The 24,662-nt window shown below is 33.8% G+C and overlaps 2 protein-coding genes across 2 annotated transcripts; one reads left to right on the top strand and one right to left on the bottom strand.

Annotated features, from left to right (window-relative positions):
- Window positions 1–355: 355 nt before the first annotated feature.
- On the bottom strand, window positions 356–3,629 carry LOC134283500 (uncharacterized). Its single transcript, XM_062765952.1, has 2 exons — window positions 3,457–3,629; window positions 356–3,372 (listed from the first exon to the last, which is right to left on the bottom strand). Exon 2 carries the CDS (start codon window positions 3,091–3,093, stop codon window positions 439–441), a length of 2,655 nt encoding a protein of 884 aa, XP_062621936.1. The 5' UTR covers window positions 3,094–3,372; window positions 3,457–3,629; the 3' UTR covers window positions 356–438.
- Window positions 3,630–10,766: 7,137 nt separating this feature from the next.
- Window positions 10,767–17,253, top strand: LOC134283526 (NF-kappa-B-repressing factor-like). The gene is made up of 3 exons (XM_062766041.1): window positions 10,767–10,836; window positions 13,448–14,929; window positions 16,718–17,253. Exons 2-3 carry the CDS (start codon window positions 13,451–13,453, stop codon window positions 17,180–17,182), a joined length of 1,944 nt encoding a protein of 647 aa, XP_062622025.1. The 5' UTR covers window positions 10,767–10,836; window positions 13,448–13,450; the 3' UTR covers window positions 17,183–17,253.
- Window positions 17,254–24,662: the final 7,409 nt, after the last annotated feature.

Genomic DNA, 24,662 nt, shown 5'->3' with positions numbered 1-24,662 from the left:
CAGTTATTATATTTGGAGATAACAAACTCAGAAAATCAATGAAAGGGTTACTCCTACCTTTACTCACTGAAATAAAGATGTAAGAAAAAAAACAAACCGTTATATGTAATCGGCCTAATGTCATTAATCGGAACGGAAATCGACAAGCCTTTTGTAGAGAAAAAACCAAGTCCGGTCCTATAGGTCAGATCCCTATTTATAATGAAGTGATCCTTTCACCTTAAAGAAGTAAACCGGGAATTCTTTTCCTACCGAGACCCTGGCCTTCGTTTGTATGGTATACATGTATGCCGGTAATAATTTGACAATGTTTATATTTCAAGTCTTTTTTAAAACTAAAATTTCAAAACTGCTCTTTCTTTTTATTTGATTTTTTGAAAACAAAATGTATTACAGCCGTAAACAATACACTTAATAAAAAGGGAAAACTGTCAGTAATCAAGTTTGCCAGTGCGCCTCAAGCAGTGCTTCATAGATAAAACGATACTGCCATACTGTTTTGATCATACCATATCTGTCTTTCAGCATATTTCTGACAAAAGAAAATATATTAACTTCCCTTTGTTTTTCGTACTCTAATAGTAACGCGTCTATGGCGATAAAAACACCACTTCTTCCATCCTCTTGACCACAATGAACAACGATGGGAGCGAGAGATGTGCCCTGGCATTTCCGGACAACCTCACGCATAGAAAGAAAATCCTTAGTGCTTTGAGGCAAATAATATCTATCATCATCGGGCCATTGTAAATCGTGAATTATGTACAGACCCCTAGTACTCTGATCCAGAACATTCTTTATTTTCATGTAACGGACGGCACACTCGTGGACGGATATATCTTCACAATGAGTCAGTTTGAATCTGTCATTGACTTGGCCAGTCTGACTAATTATTTCGGATGGGAATATGTCTGGTTGTTGCGATAATTTAACGATAACTCTTGTTCCCTCTTGTAAAATCATCCGCCAAAACTTCAGAGCAGAAGGTTCGTCGTTTGGTGTTTTGGCTGCAATATAACGATGACAACCATCCCTAGATCGGTCTTTTATATAACTTGCATTGATGTAATCATCTGGTCCTTCTGGTTTCAAAATGACCCTAGAATGGTCGTAAGACTCCAGACACAGTTTGTGAGAGGGAACCCCCGCCTTCTGCCTTGCAATATTGGTGGTTCCTAACATGCCAGTAGGGAGAGATTTGAATTCCAGTTCCAAAGAAACCGTCTGGGGCCGATCAGTCTCATAAAAGTTTGTCACTTTGTACTCCTCCACACTTTCCTCGTGTGGCAAAATTTTCCGTTCATCAAGAAAAGAATATGTCTTGCTCCAAAACTTCAAGATATCTTGCTCTCGATACTCGCCACGGATCGTACTACCCGTTTCCCGTAGAGAATGCGATTTCTTTCTTCTACGATCGACACTTCTCCCATTACTGACACGTCTCTCAAGGTCCCCCGTATGACTTTCCATTTCTATTGAATCAATTCTACCTTGCCTCAGAGCTTTACTTGTCAGTCCCATACTACCATCCTGTGATTTCATTGGACTTTTTAACTCCATCATTTCTCCATCACTGCCAGAAGATAGATAAAAATCACTGAATTTACGAAAATTTCTTCTTTCGTTAAAAGAAAATGATTTGCTAGAATAACCTTGCTGATTATCTTTGTAATTCCTCAATGATTCCGCCCGGCGTTGTAAGGCACGTTTTCTTTTGATACGTTCCCTCTTTTTATCGTCATAGTTATTTTCTTTAGAAACACTTTCAATTTCTACGCTATTTTCAGTTGAAACTGAACCAGTTATATCACATGGCTTTCTGTTTATTTGCATTCTTTCCTGAACAGTAGAAGTTGGTGCTCTCCTGTTTTCTGACATTGCTTTAGAAGCTAATATTCTTCGTCTTCGCTTCATTTTCGGTTTCTTCACGACTCCTCTTTCAGAGGATGTTTGGGTAGCAATATCCATGGCATTTAAATTGGTTGACTCTAGATCACTGGTTGTGGAATGTTTGTCTCTGCTCCGATCAACACTAGTTATTATTTCCGAATGTGGATAAGACGACAATACTCTGTCATGCTGGTGCGACATTTTGTCAATATTTTTCATCATTTCATCGAAGTCTTCTTCCACAATAGGACTACATGCACGTCGTTTTAATTCCTCAAAGTTACTTCCGGTGGCGCTTCTTCGCAGACGATGACGTGGCGGTTTGGGGGGAACTTTCTTTTTCGTTACATTTTCATTGTTCGCAACTTGATTTTCCACAGCTATTGCAGTTTTTGTTCTGTCATTGTAGCCATTTTGCATCTTTTGTAAAGACGAGGACTTTGACTTTGTTTTCAGATTGTTATCATATTCACGATGAAGATTATTTTTCTGAAACATAGCTGTATCGGACAATGACTTCTTTATGTTCCCATTTCTTTGCGCGCGTCGATGCCTATGTTCTACTTCCGACATGTCTCCTTTACAAGACGACGAACGCTTGATTGGTTCGATTTCAATAGGTTCGTCTATCAGAGACGTATTGCCCAGCAACGATCCACTTATCGAGTCCAGACTACGACGGAGACTTGCCGAGAGCATTAGATTAGTACCGCCAAGGTTCATTGCCTTCTCCCAATCGTATGTTGTTTCATTTCCATCGTACTCCGATCTAGTTTCAGTATTCTTTTTCGATCGTTTGAGAACAATGCAAATGGAGGCTACGCCGGGAATAAGAAGAACAACAATCACAACCCCTAACACAACACCAGCAATAGATGATTCATTGCTTTCCTCTGCAATTATGTCTGGACTTTTTGGTGGAACAATGGTGAAAGAATCTGGATATTTCGTATAATTTGATCTAAGAATATTTTCAAATGAAATGACTATTTCTATGTAAAAATTATAGGTATGATATGACTCGAGCATTATGTTTTGGACGCCATGCCTGGTGGTATTATCTCCCAGTATGTATACTACAGTCTGTGCGAGGTCATTTTGATCCAGAATTAGAATAACAGTTCCAGATGGACCCGTATTTTCCAAATTATTCCCCATTTCTAAAGTACTAACGTTAACGTCATCGACATAAACCCGCACCATATAAAAATGTTTTGCAGTGACAATACTTGGATTCAGAGTCAGTGTAAGTTGCTGGTTAATATAAGATATCTTTGGTATTGGTGGTTTTGAAGGTATAGCTGGGAATGTGAAGCTTGAGCCGTTGAGGCTTGGACCATATCCAACGCCGGACCTTGCTTCGACTCTGAAATGGTAGTATTCGCCAGGCTCCAATCTCGTTATAAGGACCTCAATCAAGGCAGATTGGAATGCAACAAACAAAACGTTCTCTTTGGAATTGCTTCCTTGGCGATAAGTAATCTGGAAAGCACATGAGAATGGAAAGTTAAGCAATGTTAGATTTTAGAACTGAAATGCAAGCCTTATAAGGAAAATATTATCTACCTTATATCCTTGAATAATTCCTCTGGTAAAATTAGGAGATTTCCACCGTATTCCAACTGTCGTCTCGTTTTGAAAAGTCACCGTGAATTCGGTTGGACTACCAGGTACATCTTCTAATGTTCTCAAAGTTCGGACTGTACTGAAACTCCCCCACCCTACACTGGTTCTAGCCTGTACCTAAAGACAAGGTGAATGTATCGTATGATTCTCATCAAGTTTATAAAATGACTGCCATCAACTTCATCAGCCAACCGAAAAAGATTTCTCATTTTCCAGGCCATTACAGCATTTCACATGAAGCGAAAACATCTTTTTAATACAGCAATTAAACTGAATTTGTCCTAAAAAGTCCACATCGAAACATACCTTGACGTTGTAAGATGTATAGGCTGTAAGGTTCTTGACTGTAACAGTTGTAACATCACTGTCCATGGTTATTGGTGCTAAGGTCCCAACTTCTTCGATTGTCACTCTGTATTTTGAAATAATACCATTCCTTTCTAGAGGGGGTGTAAAAATGACTTGGATTGCTGTATCAAATGGTGTTACCTTAATGATTGTTGGAGGTCCTGGGACTAAAAAATAACAGTGGAAAAAATGGCTGCTTGAATTTGAAGCAAAGGGATACAAGCAATTTGTACTAGCAGATTAAAAGAGAATGCAGTCAGTCCTAACAAACCTTTAAAAAGTTTGTTTGTCTTGATTGGAAAAAAATTATCTGTCAAGAGTTTTAAAAATTTTTATACAATGTATTTGGTATCAATTCTAATGCTTATACGTACCATATTCTTTGGTTTGAAAAATTATCGGATGTGTTGAAGGTCCTGGTCCAATGTCATTTTCAATTATTATGATAAGAGAAAAAATTGTGAATGGTTTTAGAGAAGTCACTTGAATGTCCAAATTTTTCGTCTGAAGTATGATTTCATTCTTGGTGTTTTTCTCCAATACTGAGCACGTGTAACTGACAACGTCACTTCCTAGAAAAGGACACATTGGTGCCTCCCATCTTACTTGAACTGAATTCGAAGTTATCGAAGTAATTCTGACATCTCTGGCAGAACTAGATGGCACTAAAAGACGGCATAATCATTATTCCAAAATGTTCTTATTTACATTTAAAATATACCACGTATGATTAACTTGTAATTAAGTTATTCTGAATAAAACTTACCTTTCTTTGGTGTGGAGTAATCGAGCACTGCTGAGGGTGAGTGACCATTTGAACTGTACTGTTGGTACTCAATCCGGATTTTATACGTTCGCCAGCCATCCCAATGAGGGATCCGGACCTCTCTTAGATCCCTATCAAAGATATGTACATTGTACACATTATAATTTGTAACTGGTAATACTGTTACATGAAAAATCAAAGCTGTTGTATTTTATACATAAACTGTACTTGCATTGTTAATGGATATGGAATCCAATCTATGTCAGTGTTATTGTAACAGTTTCCAACACCAACCAGCCCAAAGAAAAGAGTACCAGACTTCAACAGATACGTGTATCTTTCGTCCAGTCGCCATGTTATTGGTAGGATGTGGGCACTTATATTTATTGTAAGGGACAGATTTTGTATCATCAGATCTGAAATATATTTTTCAAAAGAACTTTAATTACTGTAGTTGAAATTCATCATATTACATCACATTATTAGTTTATTACATACAGATGTATTGATGTTATCTCCATTTGTTTGACATTAAATTATTAAGTACATGTTGTAATGATATTCAGCTTTTTTATAATAGGCAATTAAATTTTTTAAGGAATGTGTCAATCTGATGGTATTGTTTGTACCAAGTTCTTCGCTTAATGGTCCACCGTCAACTCTTGTGGTATGTTCTGTTGTGTTTGTCGTAATTGTTGTCATCGTTGAAGTACTGAATGGAAATGTTGGGGTTGTTGTTTCACTGGAGGAAGATATTTGAGTTGTCTCTCTGGTAGACAAAGTTTGAGTTGTTGTTTCACTGCCTGGCAACGTTTGAGGTGTCTTTATGGTATATAGAGTTTTAGTTGTTATCTGACTGTCAGACAATATTTGTGTTGATGTTCTGTAAGTGGGAGCCAAACTTGTTGTCACAGTTCTGAATGAAGAAGTTTCCGATACACTGAATTCATTCCAGTTTGTTGCTGTAAATGAAATTTGTGGTGCTATTTATTAAATTACAGACCATATAGAGGGACAATTATCAAACTGAAATATAAGTTTGAATTAGTTGGTAAGGTTATCTCTGCCCCACAAAGTTAATTTTTTTAAACATGCACCACCTAGAAAAAGTGGACTTACTTCTGCACTGAATGACAACTGGATTAGATACTGGTCCATAGGTATAATCAGGTAATATTTCTTCATATTCAGAAACTCTTATGTTAACACGGAAGTAGTACTCAAAACCAATTTGTAAATTGATAATATTATCTACAAAAATCCTGCTGGAGTCGTTGTGTTTGAAAAGATCATATTTTGTAGACCACTTGGTTTCATTTGCTTTCTTAAAATCTATTCTGCAAGAAAATTTATTTTTTCTTTGACAATTTTCTCAGTAAATGGAATGGAGTGGCCTTCCTTTGCTCAATGATTGAACCAAGTACTATTTTTATTTTTAAATTTATCTTTATTCATACATATATATGAAACACAAATATAATTTTCGCTTCGGGATTGACCTGAAAAATACACTTACACTAAAAATGATTTGAAGAAATGTAATGAAGATTTAACATGATATATAGTCAACGGTGTTTACAGGCATATGGTTATTTTTTGTATCAGGAAAAACTCACTGATAGGCATGAACTTTGATCTTAGCGTCCAATTCAGAATAATTTCCAGGTCTCCAGCTAATCACTGCTGTACCACACTCCTCCCCTGTGTAAGTCTGAGGAGGCAAAATAAGGGTTGGCAAGACTGCAAGGAAAAAATAAAAACAGTTTTAACTAAAACATCTCTTCTCACTCAACTGTGTAGACTTTCGACTTTTAAGAACAGGAGGCTTTGTATCAAGATCGACCAATCAAAATAATTGTCATGATATTGAGAAACGAAACTTGTTGGACCCCCGGCAACTTTCAAACTGTTCTGAAGTCACCATCATCAAACATTTTATAATATGTAAGTAGAAAAGCATATCATATCTTCCCTATGTAAAGCAACTCTACTTTCGATCACATTTTTATCTTTATAGTCAACATTACCAATTGCACAAGAAAGCCCGGTGAATCCATAAAGACATCCGTTCCTACAGGCGCCATTTACAGCCTCACACGTTGCGTTATCTCTACAATTACAGGAACTGCTACAGTTCTCCCCGTATAGTCCCTCTGGACAATCTAAAAATAGAATGGTTTGGAATTTTATGTCAAATGATAAATATATTAAGGACGTTCGATCCTGAGATTTTGAGTGGATTTTGGTCATGTCCTTTATTTATAACATTCTGCATCATTTTTAAGTTCTAACATTAAATCTGAATTCTACAATGCAAATTGAACTATATTTAATGAAAAACCCGCGATTAAATTCCATTCAAGTAGAATGAAGCTAGGGACTATATTTTGTGGCGGAAGGTTTTTTAGACGAAAATGATCAGTTTTTCCCCTTTTGAACTATAACAGTACAATGAAGTGCATTGAAGTGGTAAAATTTTCCGTTTGGATGAAACGTTTTGAGTCATGTTTTGAACGTCAATTATAACATTAAGACACGCCCATTTCTTTAGAAACGAAAAAGAAACATTCGTCGTAATGTTTAAGGACACCCCACTCTTCGTGACAAGCAACATGAGTTACACCGAAATGGAGATTTTTATATCATAGGAGAGAAAGTTTGAAAGTTCATGCTTCTGTAAAACACATATTGCAACGAATTTGTCCATAATTATGAATTTATCATGTTCATTGGAGTTACCATAACACAAGTATCGGTCGAACACGTGCTTACTCGGTGTTTATATGTAGATCGCCAATTTGATTGGCTATTATATTTATAGAAGACCTGTTCTACAGGTATTCGAATGAACTATATGACCGATTTTTCCTTTCTAAAGAAATGGGCGTGTCATTGTATGACAATCATCGTTCTAAAGATAGCCCAAAACGTTCCAGTCAAACAGAAAATTTTACCACTTCAATGCGCTTCATTGTACTTTTAATTTTGGATTCCTATTTTTCCATGCTGGTTGCACACATAGCTGTTTTTTGCAATGAAATGTGTTATGTTGGTTCTGAAATATCTATTAAATAAATTCTTATGAATTTTTTCAACAAAGTGTGACAAATATAGTAAATATGTTCTGAAAATTCAGGAAAAAATTGAGTCAATTTTAACGTAAAATTGACACTTTTTTAAGTAATATCTGAAATATTACATCATATACCCCCACTTTTGATGTTCTTTTCTAAATATTCAAGATAACTTTAACCTATGTGCTTAAAATCAGAAAAAGTTTAAGACTTTAAAATAATGTTCTAGCTTACTAAATTTTCAATGCCAGGAAAATATCATTTTATTAGTGCAGAAAGGTCAAATAATTGATTATGCGAAGCAGTTTGAAACTTTTTCTTAGTCACAATTTTAAAGGGTCTTTTTTTAAAACAGACTTAGAGTTCATTTTGTTTCATGCATTAATTGGATAAAAATATTGGAGGGAAAACGTCGAAGACGTAATTTTTAATTAGACACCAATTTCAGTGCAAAGAGGTCATATTAAATGTACTGTAGCGCCAAAAGAAGCATATTGACCCCCGTTTTTTGATTTGAATTTTTATTAAGCTATGTATGTAAAAAATAAAATTATGCCTGGCAAAAAAAATTTAAGACTTTGAATATCAGGATCGAACGTCGTTAAATAAGCAAACTTATATCTGAAAAGAATTTCTCGGACAATCTATAAGATCTAAATAGTCAAGAAGATAAAACGATAGCATTCATATTTTTTTTAATAATTGACTGCATCGTGATCGTCATCGTGATATCATAGTCGTGTTTCGATAGTTTTCTTGTTGTAATGAAAAGGATTATTTTTACATCCACTGAACATTTCCTCCTTATGAAAACCTAATCCCTTTAATCAATCCAATAATTTTTAAATTAATAAATAATTGAAAGAATAAATAATTGAATAATTCATACAGACATAAATATTAAAAATGAACTGTCTTTATTTGAAAATTTGTGTACAAATAGAGTCTGCAACTACTGCAGTAAGACGCTTGCGCGCATGTTGTATTACTGTGCAATGGTTGAAAAATTTAGTTCCCTATTAACAAAGACTTATAAGAGAAAAGATCGAAATTGCCATGTGCAAATTAGACTTGAATTTGCCTTTTAAACCCGCAAACATATAAAATATTTACTCATTTTTTGAAAATTACAAAATAAATGTGATTTGTTAAAACTTGATCTTTTGAATCGGATACTTTATACAGCTGCAATTTATTACTTCTCAAAGAAAAAGAAAGATGCATCGTCCGAGAAGTGGCAGGTATAAATAATTTAAATGCCATATTTTGTTAGTATGTTTTGTGTTGACTTTTGTTTTATTTCTATGTAAATGAGTGGTCATTGTTCTTGTACAAATGAATTTGGTAATACATTGTTTAAAATAAAAACCATTACCTGTGCAATCTGCAGAATAGAATTCTGAAGGGAATCCAGGGGTAAATGCGTTGATCACAGTGTTGTTAATGGCGATATAGACATCCACACGGTATCTGTGACGACGTGGAGATCCCTGTGGAATACTGAAGACTTCCACAAACGATTGATCCTCAACATAGTGGTTGTAGCGGGAAAACGCCTCCCATTTATCCGGATCCGCCTCTGTGCTACTCAGTAAACTACCAATATAAAAAGATATGTGGCATTGTTCATGAATTGTCAATTTTTTTTTTTTTTTTTTTTTAAATGCGTGGGGATGGGGATGGTGGTGTAATTATTGCTTTCTGTCTAAGGCAGTTAAATACTTACATGTAATGGGATATTCTTGAATCCCCGCTGTCTTTTTTAGATGTCCAACCCCGCCATCTGACAGATAAGATTCCACAAGTTGTCTTTATCACTTCTGGAGGCGTGGAGAGTTTTGGAAGTTCTAAAAGTACATGTACAGTCTAATTGTAAAGGTACTAGTGGTGAAGGATCCCCTCTCTGATTATGTGCATTAATTGTACAGTCTGAGTATTTTTCAACACCCCTTCCTCCCTCCCCTACCCGCATCACGTATGTTGTTCTAATGTGGAATGTATCGTACCTATTCAAAATCAAGAATTGAAAAGTAGGAAGGGTGTCTGCCTTTTAGCGCATTTGATTTCTTATATCTTATACATCAATATGTATTTCTAAAAATATGTTCTATGCACTTATATTGCATATATCTAGCGCGTTTTCAATTAAGATAAATATTAGCATAAAATTAAAATATTTATTTCTGTATGTGTTGAATTGTGTTTTATATAGATGCACTTACTAGTATTGCACATGTATAGCGCGTTTTGGAGCAGATCTAGATTTAGATATACAGGTATGGCTAGAAAGTCTGTCTCCAAAGAAAAATAATTCCTTTACAAAGAAAACAAAATATACTTACCTATGCATTCTGTTTCATGACAGTACAATTCTGATGCACAGATTGGATCGCATGAGCCTGAAAATAGATTTTATATTTCGTTTATATAGAAATTCTCTCTCTCTCTCTCTCTCTCTCTCTCTCTCTCTCTCTTACCCTCTTTCTCTCACCTTACCATTTGCTAGATAAAAGAGTCCTGAGATAATTATCAAGAAAGTTTTCCACTTCATGTCATCTTCATCGTAGTTATACACATATGTACGTTCCGTAATGTGATATTTACAAAACATATGACCTTTAAAAATTGAATTGTTTCTTTGATTTGTTCCGTAACGATACATTTTTTGAAATGGAAAATGAATTTAAAAGGAACACACTTTATACCAGTGAAAAAAGGTGCACATATATGTTAAAATTCGATTTCTAGATTGGAAATATACTTTAGATTCTAATATATAATCAGATACATAAATGATGAATATGTTATTACACCGTACTCGTATGATACACTATTTTTATGAACAAAAGCTATTTTCACTTGAAATTTTATATTAATTTTTTTTCTCAGTTATTAGTATAATTTAAAACAAAATTAACCATCTCTAATTAATCCAGTGATTTATTAGGTAAGGGTTTTATTGTCAAGTAGAACGTCAAGTGCCTGTGAACCAAGGCATACAACTTATGCCGGATATTTTCCCCGTTGCTAAAGTTGGTTCTAGATTTTTCAGAGCGCCAGGAATTTCCTTTAAAAACAACGCTTGAAATGGAAAATGCGTGACAGGAAAAATTACTTTTATAATTGAATATTGTATTATGTAAGGAAATATTTTGTCATCAATCATGATTTACACTGTAACGTAGATTTTCAAAAAATATTTATACATTATTTTACTCAAACATTGTGTTTTTATCGCATACATAACTCCTGCGGTCAACTCCTGCAGTATTGTGTAGTTTCAGTTTTGATTCTTGTAAAAGAGAAAAAGAATTTTGATTGAATTTGTGTAGAAACAGAAGTAGTAGTCTCATTAACTGATACTTGCATTCTATGGTTAATCAGTTGAATGGATACACTTAGTACTAATTTAAATAATACTAACACGTGTAAAACATCACACGAAGATATTGACTATTGAGACTCACAATATCTTAAATGCTAGAAACTGAAAATAGTTATAAAACCACATTTAGAATACCTCCCATATACTTGCAATGTAGCAGATAGTTGCAGAATCGCTCCAAAATGATTTATCATTTTAACCAGTGTTCTAAATTAGCGTCGGTCCATCGGTCCTGCGCCGACGTACATACAGAAGGACTCGTGTATAGTATGACTAAATGGGTCCTTGAACTGATTTTGGGCAGATGATGATTTGCCAAGAAAGAAGGCATAAAAATATGTTTCTTTCCTATAACTCGACCGATACAATCAAATTGCTACTAATCTGTCAATCAGCTGATGCAATTTTTATAAAGATTGACTTTAGAATGTTAATTCAAAAATAATTTATTGTAGCTTTACTTGAAATATAAATGTCATCCTAGTCAACCTTCAATTAAATATGTCATTTGTTTAGCTTCGTTTTCTATGTGTCCCCACCTGGTTATTTCCTGGTTTGGCCCTAATTATTTAGGTATGAAGAAAAAGTGAAAATTAATGTTTTAAATGGAAACTTTATTAAGCTTCAATATGTGAGATCATACATTAGGCAAAAAACCCCTACAGACTGACCCTGTGTTATTTGGGAATGTTACAGGAAACAAAAAGTGTGTTTACAGTAATATTAACTCTTTTTTTTTGTTATATAACATGATTTTTTTATTGGCAAGGAATCAATAAACTTACGAAGACTCTCAATTAAAGTTTTTTATCCCAAAATATTTGATGGTATTATTTTTGGGCCTATGCTGCCTTGGAAGGACTTGTGTATTTATATTCCTAAAAATGTGTTCATTTTATGTTAACGACTCTAGGATTCAAGTTTTACTGTCAATTTAAAAAACAAAAACATTTTTTGGTATATTATTGCTTTAAAAATATTTTTAAAAAAACACAAATAATTCAATGGTTGAACATTTTAAAAATTTTTTAAATATTTAAAAGTAGGGGAATCCAAAATCAGTTCAACATCGATCCGTGACGTCACGGGAAAAACCCTCATGGCGGCTAAAGGGTTACAAAATTGCTTGAAATAATAAATGTTGTTTATGTAAAAAAAAATTATCAACAAAATCTGGATCTATGGGCCAATATTTGGAATGGCTTCAAATTTTACCTAATGAAAATTGAAAAATGCGTACATTATACCATAAACTGACAAATAGTGAAAAAGAAATTGGTTTGGAAACAGAATTATCTTTAGTTAGTAAATTACACTGAATTATTTACAATTACATGAGCTTGCATATTACATACACTGGAGTCTCCAAGTTGTTAAAATATAAAGTCAAGTTTTAAATCTAATTCTCATTACTTTTTAATTACTTCTTTTCCCAATTAATTAATGAAATGATGAAAATTTACATTTTTGAAAAATGTCATATATTTTTACTACGTCTGTAGCCCCCCCCCCCTTCCCAGGCAAACAAAAAGTTATAAACAAGAGGACATTTTCTGTCAAGAGTTGGTTAATATCAATTCAATATCAAATTAATTTATAATTCCAACTTTATTTTTTTTTTTTAAAATGGACACTACCATAAACAATTTTAAAACAATGTCTGTGATAAACATAATAAAAAAAGGAATAACATAAAGTGCATTGCATTGCATTGTAATAATGCCTTCCTTTCGTCGCTTCAAGCTCATAGGTTATATTTACATTGGTTTATTGATATCGTCCAATCTGTACTCCACAGAAACCGGCTCTATTTGCCGTATTGGAAGTCCGACGATTTAAATTATTTTTTAAGAAATGGGATATATGAAAATTCAGCACTAATAAACGGCTTACACTTTTAATATATTTTATTTTGTACTACAATTGACGATGTTGTACAATATCTTAAATGCTAGAAATATATACTGAAAATAGTTAGAATAAATCTAACAATAAAATTTTGTTAACACACGAAGAATAAAAAATATGGGACAAGCCCTTACCACTATTACCACGTTTAGAATAATTTTTTTATTTCAATATACTTTTTTAACCAAGTGATTTCAATGTAAAAAAGATAAATATTATTGATTTGTAGTTTTTACTCGCTCCAAAAAACATTTTCTAAAACGATTTATCATTTTAACTATATAACAAGTTTACAAATAATTTTCATATTAAAATAATTATTTTCCGTAGTTTCACTCAAAACCAGACAATGTGCTAAAAGATGTGTAATGCTATGATTTTTGAAATGTTACAGACCGTACTTGTGTAACCAGACGTGTGTAAACTGACATAATATAATTGACATTTCAGATAATGGAATCTAAGAAAATGTCTCACGAGGACATACCCTCCATTGTGGAAACATTTCGTAGTCCATACGAAAGCAACGTAGAATGGGACCTGAGGAGAGCTTTTATGATAGCTAACTATGGTACAGTCAGCAATGAGTCCTTAGTGTGCCTAGCCAATTGTTATTTGAATGTTGAGATGTATGGATGTAGGTATCCTATGTTAGTAATGGATAAAATTAAAGAAATGAGCAGTGATCTCAACTCTCACAACTCAATGAAGATGGAGAATGTGCCAAAGAGACTAAAGGGTTTAGAGACTGTTAAGTTTGTAAAGCAATCGGACGCACAACCAGTTAAAAAACAGACTGAAAAATCCTCTTTTAGTGGTGAACCAAGTGCTAAAGAGAAAACAACGAACAGATTCTCTGTAGCTTCATCTGGGAAACCCCCAAACCAGGCTTCAAATTCAAACAATGCACAAAAGGCAGCTAGCAAAATGACTGTTGCACCAAATTTTCACTTCGTGAAAGCCAGCACAGAATTTCACAGCACAGATGTGGCCACAGAAAGTGTGAAACAGAAGATGAAGGAAGAATTTCTAGAGAGTTGTCAACCTCAGCCTGTTGTGCATCCGCAAATGACTGCACAGAACTCTCAACAGAAATCAGGATTAGGGTTCTCCAAGAAGGGGAAATCCACAAATAAAGGTCCAGAAGTTCCCGCCAACTCGTTCATAAGTGAAGAAGAGAATCAGTTTCATGCATTTGCCAATCATTATGCCACCTACAGGAAGAACCATCCACAGCGATCTCCAGTGGACATTTTTCATATGGTTGCCACAAAAACTAGGATGAAGATCGACGCACAATTCAGTGATGTTTCTGTCAAAGGACAGCCTAAGTTTGTCTGCACAGTTATCATTGACAATGTCGTAGTAGCAACAGGGGAGGATTCTAATAAGAAGGGTGCTAAGAACAAGGCCTTTGAAATAGGACAAGAAAAACTTTCAAGGAAATACCTGAAGGTAGTGAGAGTTAACCCTGAAAAACAGGAACTTCAGGCCTTTGATGAAGAACCAGAAAGCGAACCAGGATTTATAGCAGAAGAACCAGTTGCTGTGGTGCCCAAACCTGGATCCCGTAAGAGAAAAGAGAGTGAACTCCATGGAGATTTAACCAGATTCATCATCTTTGAGAGATCAAACCCAGAGGCTGAACAGAATGCTGTATCCATACTACAGAACAGTGCTGCTATGAACCATGCCAACCTGGAATATGATTTTCATGTGGACATGTCAGGAACACGTTGCAGGGTGTTGTTAGAGGGACATAATTTGGTGGAGTACATGGGCACCACCAAAGCTACATCTAAATCTGTGGCTTCGGAGAAAGCCCTAGAGAGACTGAGGCAGATCTGTTATACCATCAAAATCAAGCAGGCAGTGGATTCCAGTGAAGCTGATGTTGGACGAGACGAGGTGATGGGGGAAATTCAGAAACAGGTATATTTCACTGATATAAGAGTCTTTGAAAAAGTAAAAATATTCTTATAAAGTTTCTTAAATGATCATGAAAACTTTCTTTTCTATATAAAAACGCAGCTATTTAAATCTGTATTTTAAAAAAAAATCTTCATGTTGAAATTATTCCCCTTTGTGTGCATACACTCTAATGGATTTAAAGATCTGTCTTTTCTATTAACTTGCATATGAATAATTTATTAGTAATAAGTGTACTCAATAAAAATGAATATCTGTAGATTATAAAAGTAATGGAAGATATAACATTTATTAGCTCACCTGAGCCGAAGGCTCAAGTGAGCTTTTCTGATCACATTTTGTCCGTCGTCCGTCCGTCTGTCTGTCCGTCTGTCCGTCCGTCTGTCTGTCTGTCCGTCCGTCTGTAAACTTTTCACATTTTCGACTTCTTCTCAAGAACCAATGGGCAAATTTTAACCAAACTTGGTACAAAGCATCCTTGGGTGAATGGGAATTTAAATGTCAAAATAAAGGGCCAAGTCCCCTTACAAGGGGAGATGATCAAGGAAAGACAAAAATAGGGTGGGATCACTAAAAAATCTTCTTCTCAAGAACCACTGGGCCAGGAAAGCTGAAACTTATGTGGAAGCATCCCTGGGTAGTGTAGATATTAAATTGTAAAAATCATGACCCCCGGGGGTAGGGCGGGGCCACAATAGGGAATCCAATTTTTACATAGAAATATATAGAACAAATCTTTAAAAATCTTCTTCTCAAGAACCACTGGGCCAGGAAAGCTGAAACTTATGTGGAAACATCCTTGGGTAGTGTAAATATTAAATTGTTAAAATCATGACCCCCGGGGGTAGGGCGGGGCTACAATAGCAGGAATCCAAGTTTTACATAGAAATATATAGAACAAATCTTTAAAAATCTTCTTCTCAAGAACCACTGCGCCAGGAAAGCTGAAACTTATGTGGAAGCATCCTTGGGTAGTGTAGATATTAAATTGTTAAAATCATGACCCCCGGGAGTAGGGTGGGGCCACAATAGGGAATCCAATTTTTACATAGAAATATATAGAACAAATCTTTAAAAATCTTCTTCTCAAGAACCATTGGGCCAGGAAAGCTGAAACTTATATGAAAGCATCCTTGGGTAGTGTAAATATTAAATTGTTAAAATCATGACCCCCGGGGATAGGGCGGGGCCACAATAGGGAATCCAAGTTTTACATAGAAATATATAGAACAAATCTTTAAAAATCTTCTTCTCAAGAACCACTGGGCCAGGAAAGCTGAAACTTATGTGGAAGCATCCTTGGGTAGTGTAGATATTAAATTGTTAAAAGCATGACCCCCGGGGGTAGGGCGGGGCTACAATTTTCAGGGAATCCAAGTTTTACATAGAAATATATAGAACAAATCTTTAAAAATCTTCTTCTCAAGAACCACTGGGCCAGAAAAGCTGAAACTTGTGTGGAAGCATCCTTGGGTAGTGTAGATATTAAATTGTTAAAATCATGACCCCCGGGGGTAGGGCGGGGCCACAATAGGGAATCCAAGTTTTACATAGAAATATATAGAACAAATCTTTAAAAATCTTCTTCTCAAGAACCACTGGGCCAGGAAAGCTGAAACTTATGTGGAAGCATCCTTGGGTTGTGTAGATTCTAAAGTTTTTTTTAAAAATAAATAAGGGAAGGGGGTTGTTGGGCATGATTGGTATAGCAAGAGGGGGAATCTGGTAAAGATCTGCATCACCCAAGTTACTCAGGTGAGCGATGTGGCCCATGGGCCTCTTGTTTTTTAGGTTTTAGCCATTCCTGATGACAACATAGGCAGCCGTCTGCTTAAGAAGATGGGTTGGACAGGGGGCGGAGTCGGAGCAGAAGGAAACAAGGGATTGGCTGAACCTGTAGCTGTCACCTTGACAAACCACACCCTCCTCAATAGACAAGGTCTGGGACTACATGGAGACCACGCCAAGGCCATGGTGGACTTCAAAAAGAAAATTACAGAAGTGATAAACAATTACGCCAAGTCGGACAAGCAGGAAGACCTAGCCTTTGCTCCAGAGTTCAGCAAGGAAGAGCGGGCCTTCATCCACCAGCATTCTCAAAAGCTGGGACTGAAAACTCAAAGTAGAGGTTCAGGTAATGAGAGGTATTTAACTATTTCTCGCAAAAGAAGTGTTTCACAATTGTTTGATCATATCATGGAAGAAGGGGGGTCTACGCAGAAGTATGAGCTTATTGCTCCCTTGTATGACTCGTAAAGATCATGAAAAATCAGTGTTAAATCCCTTTTTTGACTTTTTGTGCCATTTTTTCCCCCTGTGTGCATGCATGCTTATATGATTCCCTTAGGCCAAAGTTTTTATTTTTTTTGGTTTACGATTTTTTGACACAAAAATATGCATTGGGCGGTTGAAAAATAAAAATAAAAATAATTTGGAACCTTGACATATTTTTTTTCTCGAGTAGCATTGAAATGTATTCAAATAAAAATAATAAACACATAAGATTTTTCAACTTTTAAAATTATTTTTCTTACCATTCGGTTTTATGTCAAGAAAAATGAATCACACGTGAAATGACTCAAGAACAGAAATGTGAGTATCAGGCTTTGTTACTGTTGATGATTTTAATTCTTCCGGGTAACAAGTCTGAGTTTCCATAATAGACACATTGCACTGGGACAAATATGGGTAAAATTAAGCAAATTGGCTATTCTCTGGTCAGCCTTTCCACTTACGAAAAAAAAATTGGAAACTCCAAAAGTGATGGATTACTTAATTTCACAACAAACCTTTACCTTAAGATATGTGTGTCCAGGGACCAATTACCTAGACCCATGAAGGAAACTTCACTTCTCCCTCAAAGAAATTTTAAGGAGAAGTTTTGAAATTTAGGAGGACTTCTTGGTGCCTATTCGTGGCACACTTTAATCATTATAAAACTATTTCATTGTTTAAAACTTACATACAATTCAATAATTTTTCTGTATAAACATTGTATTTAAAATGATTAAAAAAGAGAAAAAGAATCTTAAAAGATATTTCCCCCAATTACAAGGTATATAAATATCTAGAAAAAATAAGAAAACAGGATTGACATTAAATAAAATTCACTACTACATGTACTACAATTAAACTTTAAAAGTTTCTTATTGTCAGATTAATGTTGTCTATCAAAACATTTTTTTCATTTCTTCTATACACTGTAGTAGAAAAATTCTGTTAATTTCTCGTCAAACTTGTTTTCAATATAAAATTCTTTTTCTATTAAAAGTTTTGTGAACAGCTACTTATGTTTATCGAATCTGTCTTCTGATGTGTAACCTCTTAGAAAGCTAATAACTTCACAATTCATCAGTAAAAATATGTCTGTATTCACAGCATGAATTAATTATTTGACAATAATAAAGATCTAAAATCTTCTCCAACATCTTTGGCATGACATCGATCGCTGTCCAGCTGTTTTGCGTCTTGTTGTGTATAACCAGAGACGTAACAATGGACTTTTTCATACCCGGAAGTGTAAAATCTAGAGGAGTTCCGACGGAGTATTCGACCGATGAATGGTTTTAGCTGGTCATTGGCAATGTGGTTTGATAATTTGTATTTGTGGAGTTCATTGAATTTTAGTGAGAGTTTGGGTTAATGATTAAGATGTGTTGTAAATCTTGGTTTGGTCGACAAAATTTCGAGTCTGACACATTATTTTTATTTTCGTAAATAGGGAAAAATAGGGTCGCCGGAATCGTAAACCAAGAGAAAAAAAAACTTTGGCCTTAGTTTAATTAAGGTAGGATTCTTCTCTGGTTTCTGACTAGATGGAATATTCAAAGTACATTTGATGATATGTCCTATAAATTTGGATGTAAGAGATTTAAAAGACCATATTTTTCTTTCCTCATCACAATCATACAACTTTAAATAGAATTGTTAAACTGCATTTGAAAACTAGCAGGGACTATTTTTGGTGGAATGGTGGCGTATGAAAATATCTTCTTTTCTAGCTCTCAAAATTATTATAGAACATTGAATTTAGTTATAATTTTTACGCAATCAAAGACTAGACGAAATTTTCAAATGTAAGTTAAATTAATAATAAGGGACTAAAGTTTCAAAATATACCAAATAAATAAGATTTTTCACACATACTAGAACTATGTTGGCTTCTAAATGCTTCAAATATAAGTACATTTGAGCCAAAAATCCGTAAAGTGTTATTTCTCTCTTAGTAAATGATCAAAACTTTTAGTTTTTGTATCATTTTGTACCTTTATGTTACAACTTTACTATATGTAAAAATTGGAAAAGGTTGAATATAGAAAGCATATAAAAATAACTAATAAATCCTAAAAATTTAAGAAAATTAGAGGAAATTTGGATTAGCAAATATCCATTTTATTTAAATTATTCATGTCAATTTGGTAATATCATCTTATAGGCCCTATATGGTAGTATCTTTTTATGCAAAAAGAAAAACTTTCAATCTTTTGAATTACAAGTAGGGATCACATGATTGGAAACAGTATTTTTTAATTCTTAATGTCCAAGAAAAAGGTAATGACCTTGACCTGACCTTGCCTCTAATATTAAACGGTCAAATTTAATCTCACTGATACCATCAGTTAGTAATATTGTCCTTTTGATTCTGTGAAAATTTCATTAATTTTTAAATACAAGAAAGGTGAGAAGAATCCTACCTTAAAACAATTATTTGTACTTAGTGGTTGTCATACATACATGTACATGTATGTATAGTTTGTAGTTGTTTTTTTTTTCAAAGTTCTTTCTTTCTGAGAAATAGGTACACGTATCTAAATTATAATGTTTGTTGAAATTAATAAATATTTTAGAGAACATTAATGTCATTTGATCATGATGATGATGATGATTGTAGAATCACGTTATTGATGACTATCATTTCCTTTGAGGTAAAATTCCTAAAAATTCATATTTATTGTTTTGTTTATTAGTATTGTTGCATAATTTTTCTTTTGATGAAAGAATAGTTTCCCTTGAAAGAAACTTGTCATGCTTTTTCAAAAGTTTTGTGTTTGCAGTATAATGAATACATGAGGACTGTACTTTGGAAATGATGCAAGTTGAAGTGAATGTTTTGGGGGCTTATTATGGTATACAAACATTGGAAAACATGATGATTTGTATAATTGGCAATGTAGTTTAATGTGTAAACAGTATTACTCCATTAACTGTACTGCTTTTTCTTATATTTACATTTTTGATTTAAAAATCATTGAAAATGGTCAACGAAATACATTTGACATCACATAGCACACATAAGCTTATACAAATTGGGGTTTTTGACTGTAGTGCTAACATCAATGTAAATATATTTATAACCCTTTCATTATTTTCCTGGTATTTTTATCTTTCTCAAAATGTGAATGTAGAGAACATTTTAAAAGTTAAAAAATTATAGTATATTTTCTCTTCATTTTTACAGCCCTAATTTTGTACATGTATGCCTTTGACACCTTCCAAAGCTGTTGTAAATCCAAAAGTTCGTGGAATTTCTTTCTAAACTTTTATCGTGATTTGATAAAAACAAATAACAGGCATATTTATAATATAGAGTCATAATGAAACAATATTGGAAAATTTCACCACTTTCTAATCACCAATAAGGTCACACGAGCTTTCTGAAAATGGATAGTTGTGAAACCCGGGGGAAATTTACGTTATTTCAAGTTTGATATGTCACGCCACGTTATAAAAGCATCTCACCCTAATGTTCCAGTCGAAAACGCAATTCTGCAAAATACTGCCCTTTTTCTCCATTTTTTTTCTCAAGAAAAGCCTGGGTGTCCTCTTGCACCAATTTATCTTCATTTTTAACTCATATTTCAAAATACTCCTAATCTTTCCACATGATTTTCCAATTTCAGTAGCAAATGTCAAAAGCAGTACGTTAGCATTAGGACAACGTCCATTAACGTTTTTAATTTGTCTAGGGGGATAAACACTTAAAACAGAGCCTCCAAAAGGCCGCCACACCTTTAATCAATGTCCTAGGACGTTCTATTTTTCTTAAATTTCTTATGCTGCTGGAAAACTAGTAACTATATACATTTTTCCCCAGCCTATGTCAATAATATATGCGTTCAAGATAAGGTGATCCCGGTATTTTCACAAATATTATGATTTGCCTGAAATTTGGCGTTTTCTAACAACTTAAAGATGAACAATAAGTCATCAACTATTAAATTAAATATCCAATAAAATCAGTAAAACCCTCACACAAACGTTTATAAAAGATCAAGCAATTGTAATAATGACATAATTTTCGTTTTATATACCACATAGGGCTGTTTTATTTAATATCACGTATTAAGAACTGAAATGAAAATAAACGCAAATGTCTCCTTTCCAAAATTTTCTATGGCAACTGCCATAGACTGCTTTCATAAATATTTTAAATGTTTTTTTATTTCAAATATTCAACAAGTGTCTATATTCTCATTTGTAATTTTCAATCAATTTCACTTAAAAATGAATAAAATATGAAGAAATTCCACGAACTTTTGGATCAACCCTCGTATATTTTATTCATTTTAACAAATGTACATTAAGTCATCTGTCATATCTATAACTATACTATGTGTGATTTTTGTTTATGAATGAGGCACAGACATACCAGTGTAAGAGCATATTACTTTATTAGATTCATGTGTGTTAGAAAGCCCTACTTTTATTTTACATCTGGTATATTTTTCACACTAGCAAGTTTGTTACATCATACAATACATGTAATTGTTCCAATCCAAGGACATGCTGTCTTCAACAGTTCTATATTCACGAGTTTAAAAAATGCCTCTCTACACTTCATTTTTTTTTATGCAAATTTTCTTTTCAGATATTTTATATTTTATTCAGGAAATATTTTGTCCATATATGTTTAACTGCTTATACATGTATGTGTGACTCACTCATCCAATAGATTCAAATTCTGATGGAGAAACTTATTATAAGTAACAAGTTGTGTGTCTAGTGACTAATAACCCTGGACCAAGAGTATATGTCCTCAAGATCAAGGTAGTTTTAGGGATAGCAGCTCTAAATTTGTGCCTTAACATTAATCGTTTCCAGGAAAAGGAATCTTTTGAGGAGGCAATATATTGATCCTAATTAGAATTAAAGCCCCTCAGAGATGGGGGAAGGCCCCCCCCCCAAAAGACAAAAGACATGAGTGCTCTCAAAAGGAATACAATGTATTTATTCAGTATTTTTGTTTTTTTATGCAGCAGTCATATTGTTTTATTCAACAAAATTATTTAAACACATTTTTTAATAAAAATTTTGACTATGATGTGTTGTGTTAGAGATATATATGCAGCAAATTACGTATTGTTTATGACTTATGATGATTGGAAGATGTTTTCTTAGATATGCAAATTGCTATAATTTGTAGATTGGAAATAAAAACGAAACCACTAAATTCTTCTTAAACATTTCCATTCAAGTTTAATTTGTTTAATGCTCTTTTAAAATAAATACTTATCGAGAGTTTTTTTTCTTTAAGTATTTCCATACTTCCCATGAAGGGTTTGAATAGCACATGTATTTATTATATATTTTCATTGTGTAAGTTATAAATACTGCTGTCATAGATCAGTATGAAAGTTTTACTTAGGAATATATGAGATTTTTTTTCAATTTAGCTGCCCAAGAACAGCAAAGCCATGATAAGTAACATTGACATGGAAGCAAAATGAAGTACATGTAGTGTAAATTTGAGTCCCCCCGTTTACTTTTCAATACTGAACTGATTTTTGCTTTTTCTGCCTGTGGGTCTCATGTTTGTGGATTGTCTGAACTTTTTCAGGTGAACTTGACAAATATTTTTTTCTTTCAAAAACGATAATACTTTCACGTGCCAGTTTGAGATCAAAACACCTGTCTAGCTTGAACTGCCTTGAAACTTAAACTCTTCCAATAGAAACAGAAGAGAAATTTATGAGAAATACTCTCGAACTTTCATAATCCATCACAACACATGAAAAGCAAAATCCTTAGCTCACGCATAGCTTTCACCTTTGATTTCTGGTCTCCGTAAGTATAGCTCAAAATAGACTTCATCCGCGTTCGGCAACTATTTTTGGAACAAATCAAAGACTGAAAAAAGTCCGCCTCCTTCGTAGGTAGCCTTATTCGGAACATCAGAACGCGTCGTTAATGTCTTGGTTCAGCAATGAGATGTTAAGCTTTGACCTTCGATGGCTGTTTTACTCAATTAGTTCTGCGGGGAGCTTTATAAAAATCCAGATTCCGTGTCGAAAGTCATTCCTCTGACTTTTGGTTCAATAATGAATAAGTAGATTTATAGAATTATCTGCGAGAGATGCTTCGAAGGCAAGTGAAATGCGTAGCTAGAAACGAAAATTGGTGTTTTTTTTCTTCGCCAAGCTTAGTCAAAGCACAACAAATATTTCAAACCAAGCCAAAACTATCAGTGTTTCTACGTAAAGATTATTTGCATAATAAAAATGCAAATATTGTTAGATATACCTTAACTTACATATAAGTAAATTACTATTCTATATATTTAACATACACCTGCTTTTCTTAGCATATTTTAAAATAAGATGTAAAAAGGTTGAGGTAGTCTTTTGTTTTGGAACTGTAACAAAATACATCTCTGGTAAAAGTCAGTAACTTGAACATTTCAGTGCCATTAAAAAAAGGATGGAAGTAACCTGGCTCGTGGCAAAAAATATATAATATCCATTTAGATTTCTACGACATTTTGGGTGTTTTTCAGACTGTAGACGATAAAGGCCAATTAACAACGGAACTATGTGACAAATCAGATGATTTCATTTTTAAATCGTCAACGTTCCTTATCTAAGTAGTAATATATCGTTATTACCTGCATATCATGGTATTTACACAGTTTCCAACTTATTCGATAACGAAGAATATGCTCCGAGTACGATCAGTTTTATACTGAGATATGCTACTGACAAATAAGTAGATATTACAGGCAGTTGTTTATGTCCTCTTCATAGTTTAGTATTGTTTTAAGATTTTTTGAGACTGTTATCGTTGCCTTTTCCTTTTTACAGTTAAATTATAAAAGGCAAACATTGTCTGTTAAAGGAATCTTAGCAAAATACAGAATACTACGATTGCTTTGTTGAAAAGATATTAGTTTTATAGTTTTTATTGATATTAATGATTGAAATTGATTTATAACAACTTCGTTCAAGAAGGTTATGGCGTCTTCATCGTTTAGTTTTTTTTTTTTACGATGAATTATGGTTTAAATTCAATTTTTAGAGAGAGAAAGGCATCGTTAGTTTATTGTTTCATAATTTTCCCCAGAATAAGGCATTTATAAACAAGTCATTTTTATATTACTTTGTGTAAAGTTATTAAATACATTATTATTGAAAATGATATACAAATTATTGTTCAAGAACTTGTGCACATCTAAGTTTAAAAATGAAATGTCATTTTCAATGGAAGAATATTTCCATCTTCAAAAAATACAAAGTTAATATTACACCACAAATTGAAAAAATTTTTTAATCCAATTTCCAGCCAATTTTGCTTAGCATGCAATTACATAATTTTTCAAGATTATCGTGATTAAATGATAATGATCTCCGCTCTGTGATCGATCGTAAACTTTCCTTCCGTAGAAAAAAATTCCACATTAATTGGCGCGGAGTTTATCATTCATAACCCCTCGGGATTGTTCACACAAAATGTTCTATATATA

Source organism: Saccostrea cucullata, unplaced genomic scaffold (genome assembly GCF_032062105.1).
Source record: "Saccostrea cucullata isolate Sc308-1 unplaced genomic scaffold, CSIRO_AGI_Scuc_v1 ctg162, whole genome shotgun sequence".
Taxonomy (NCBI): Eukaryota; Metazoa; Mollusca; class Bivalvia; order Ostreida; family Ostreidae; genus Saccostrea; species Saccostrea cuccullata.
The sequence above is the reverse complement of the archived record's forward strand: the minus strand, read 5'-3'. Positions and strand labels throughout refer to the sequence as shown.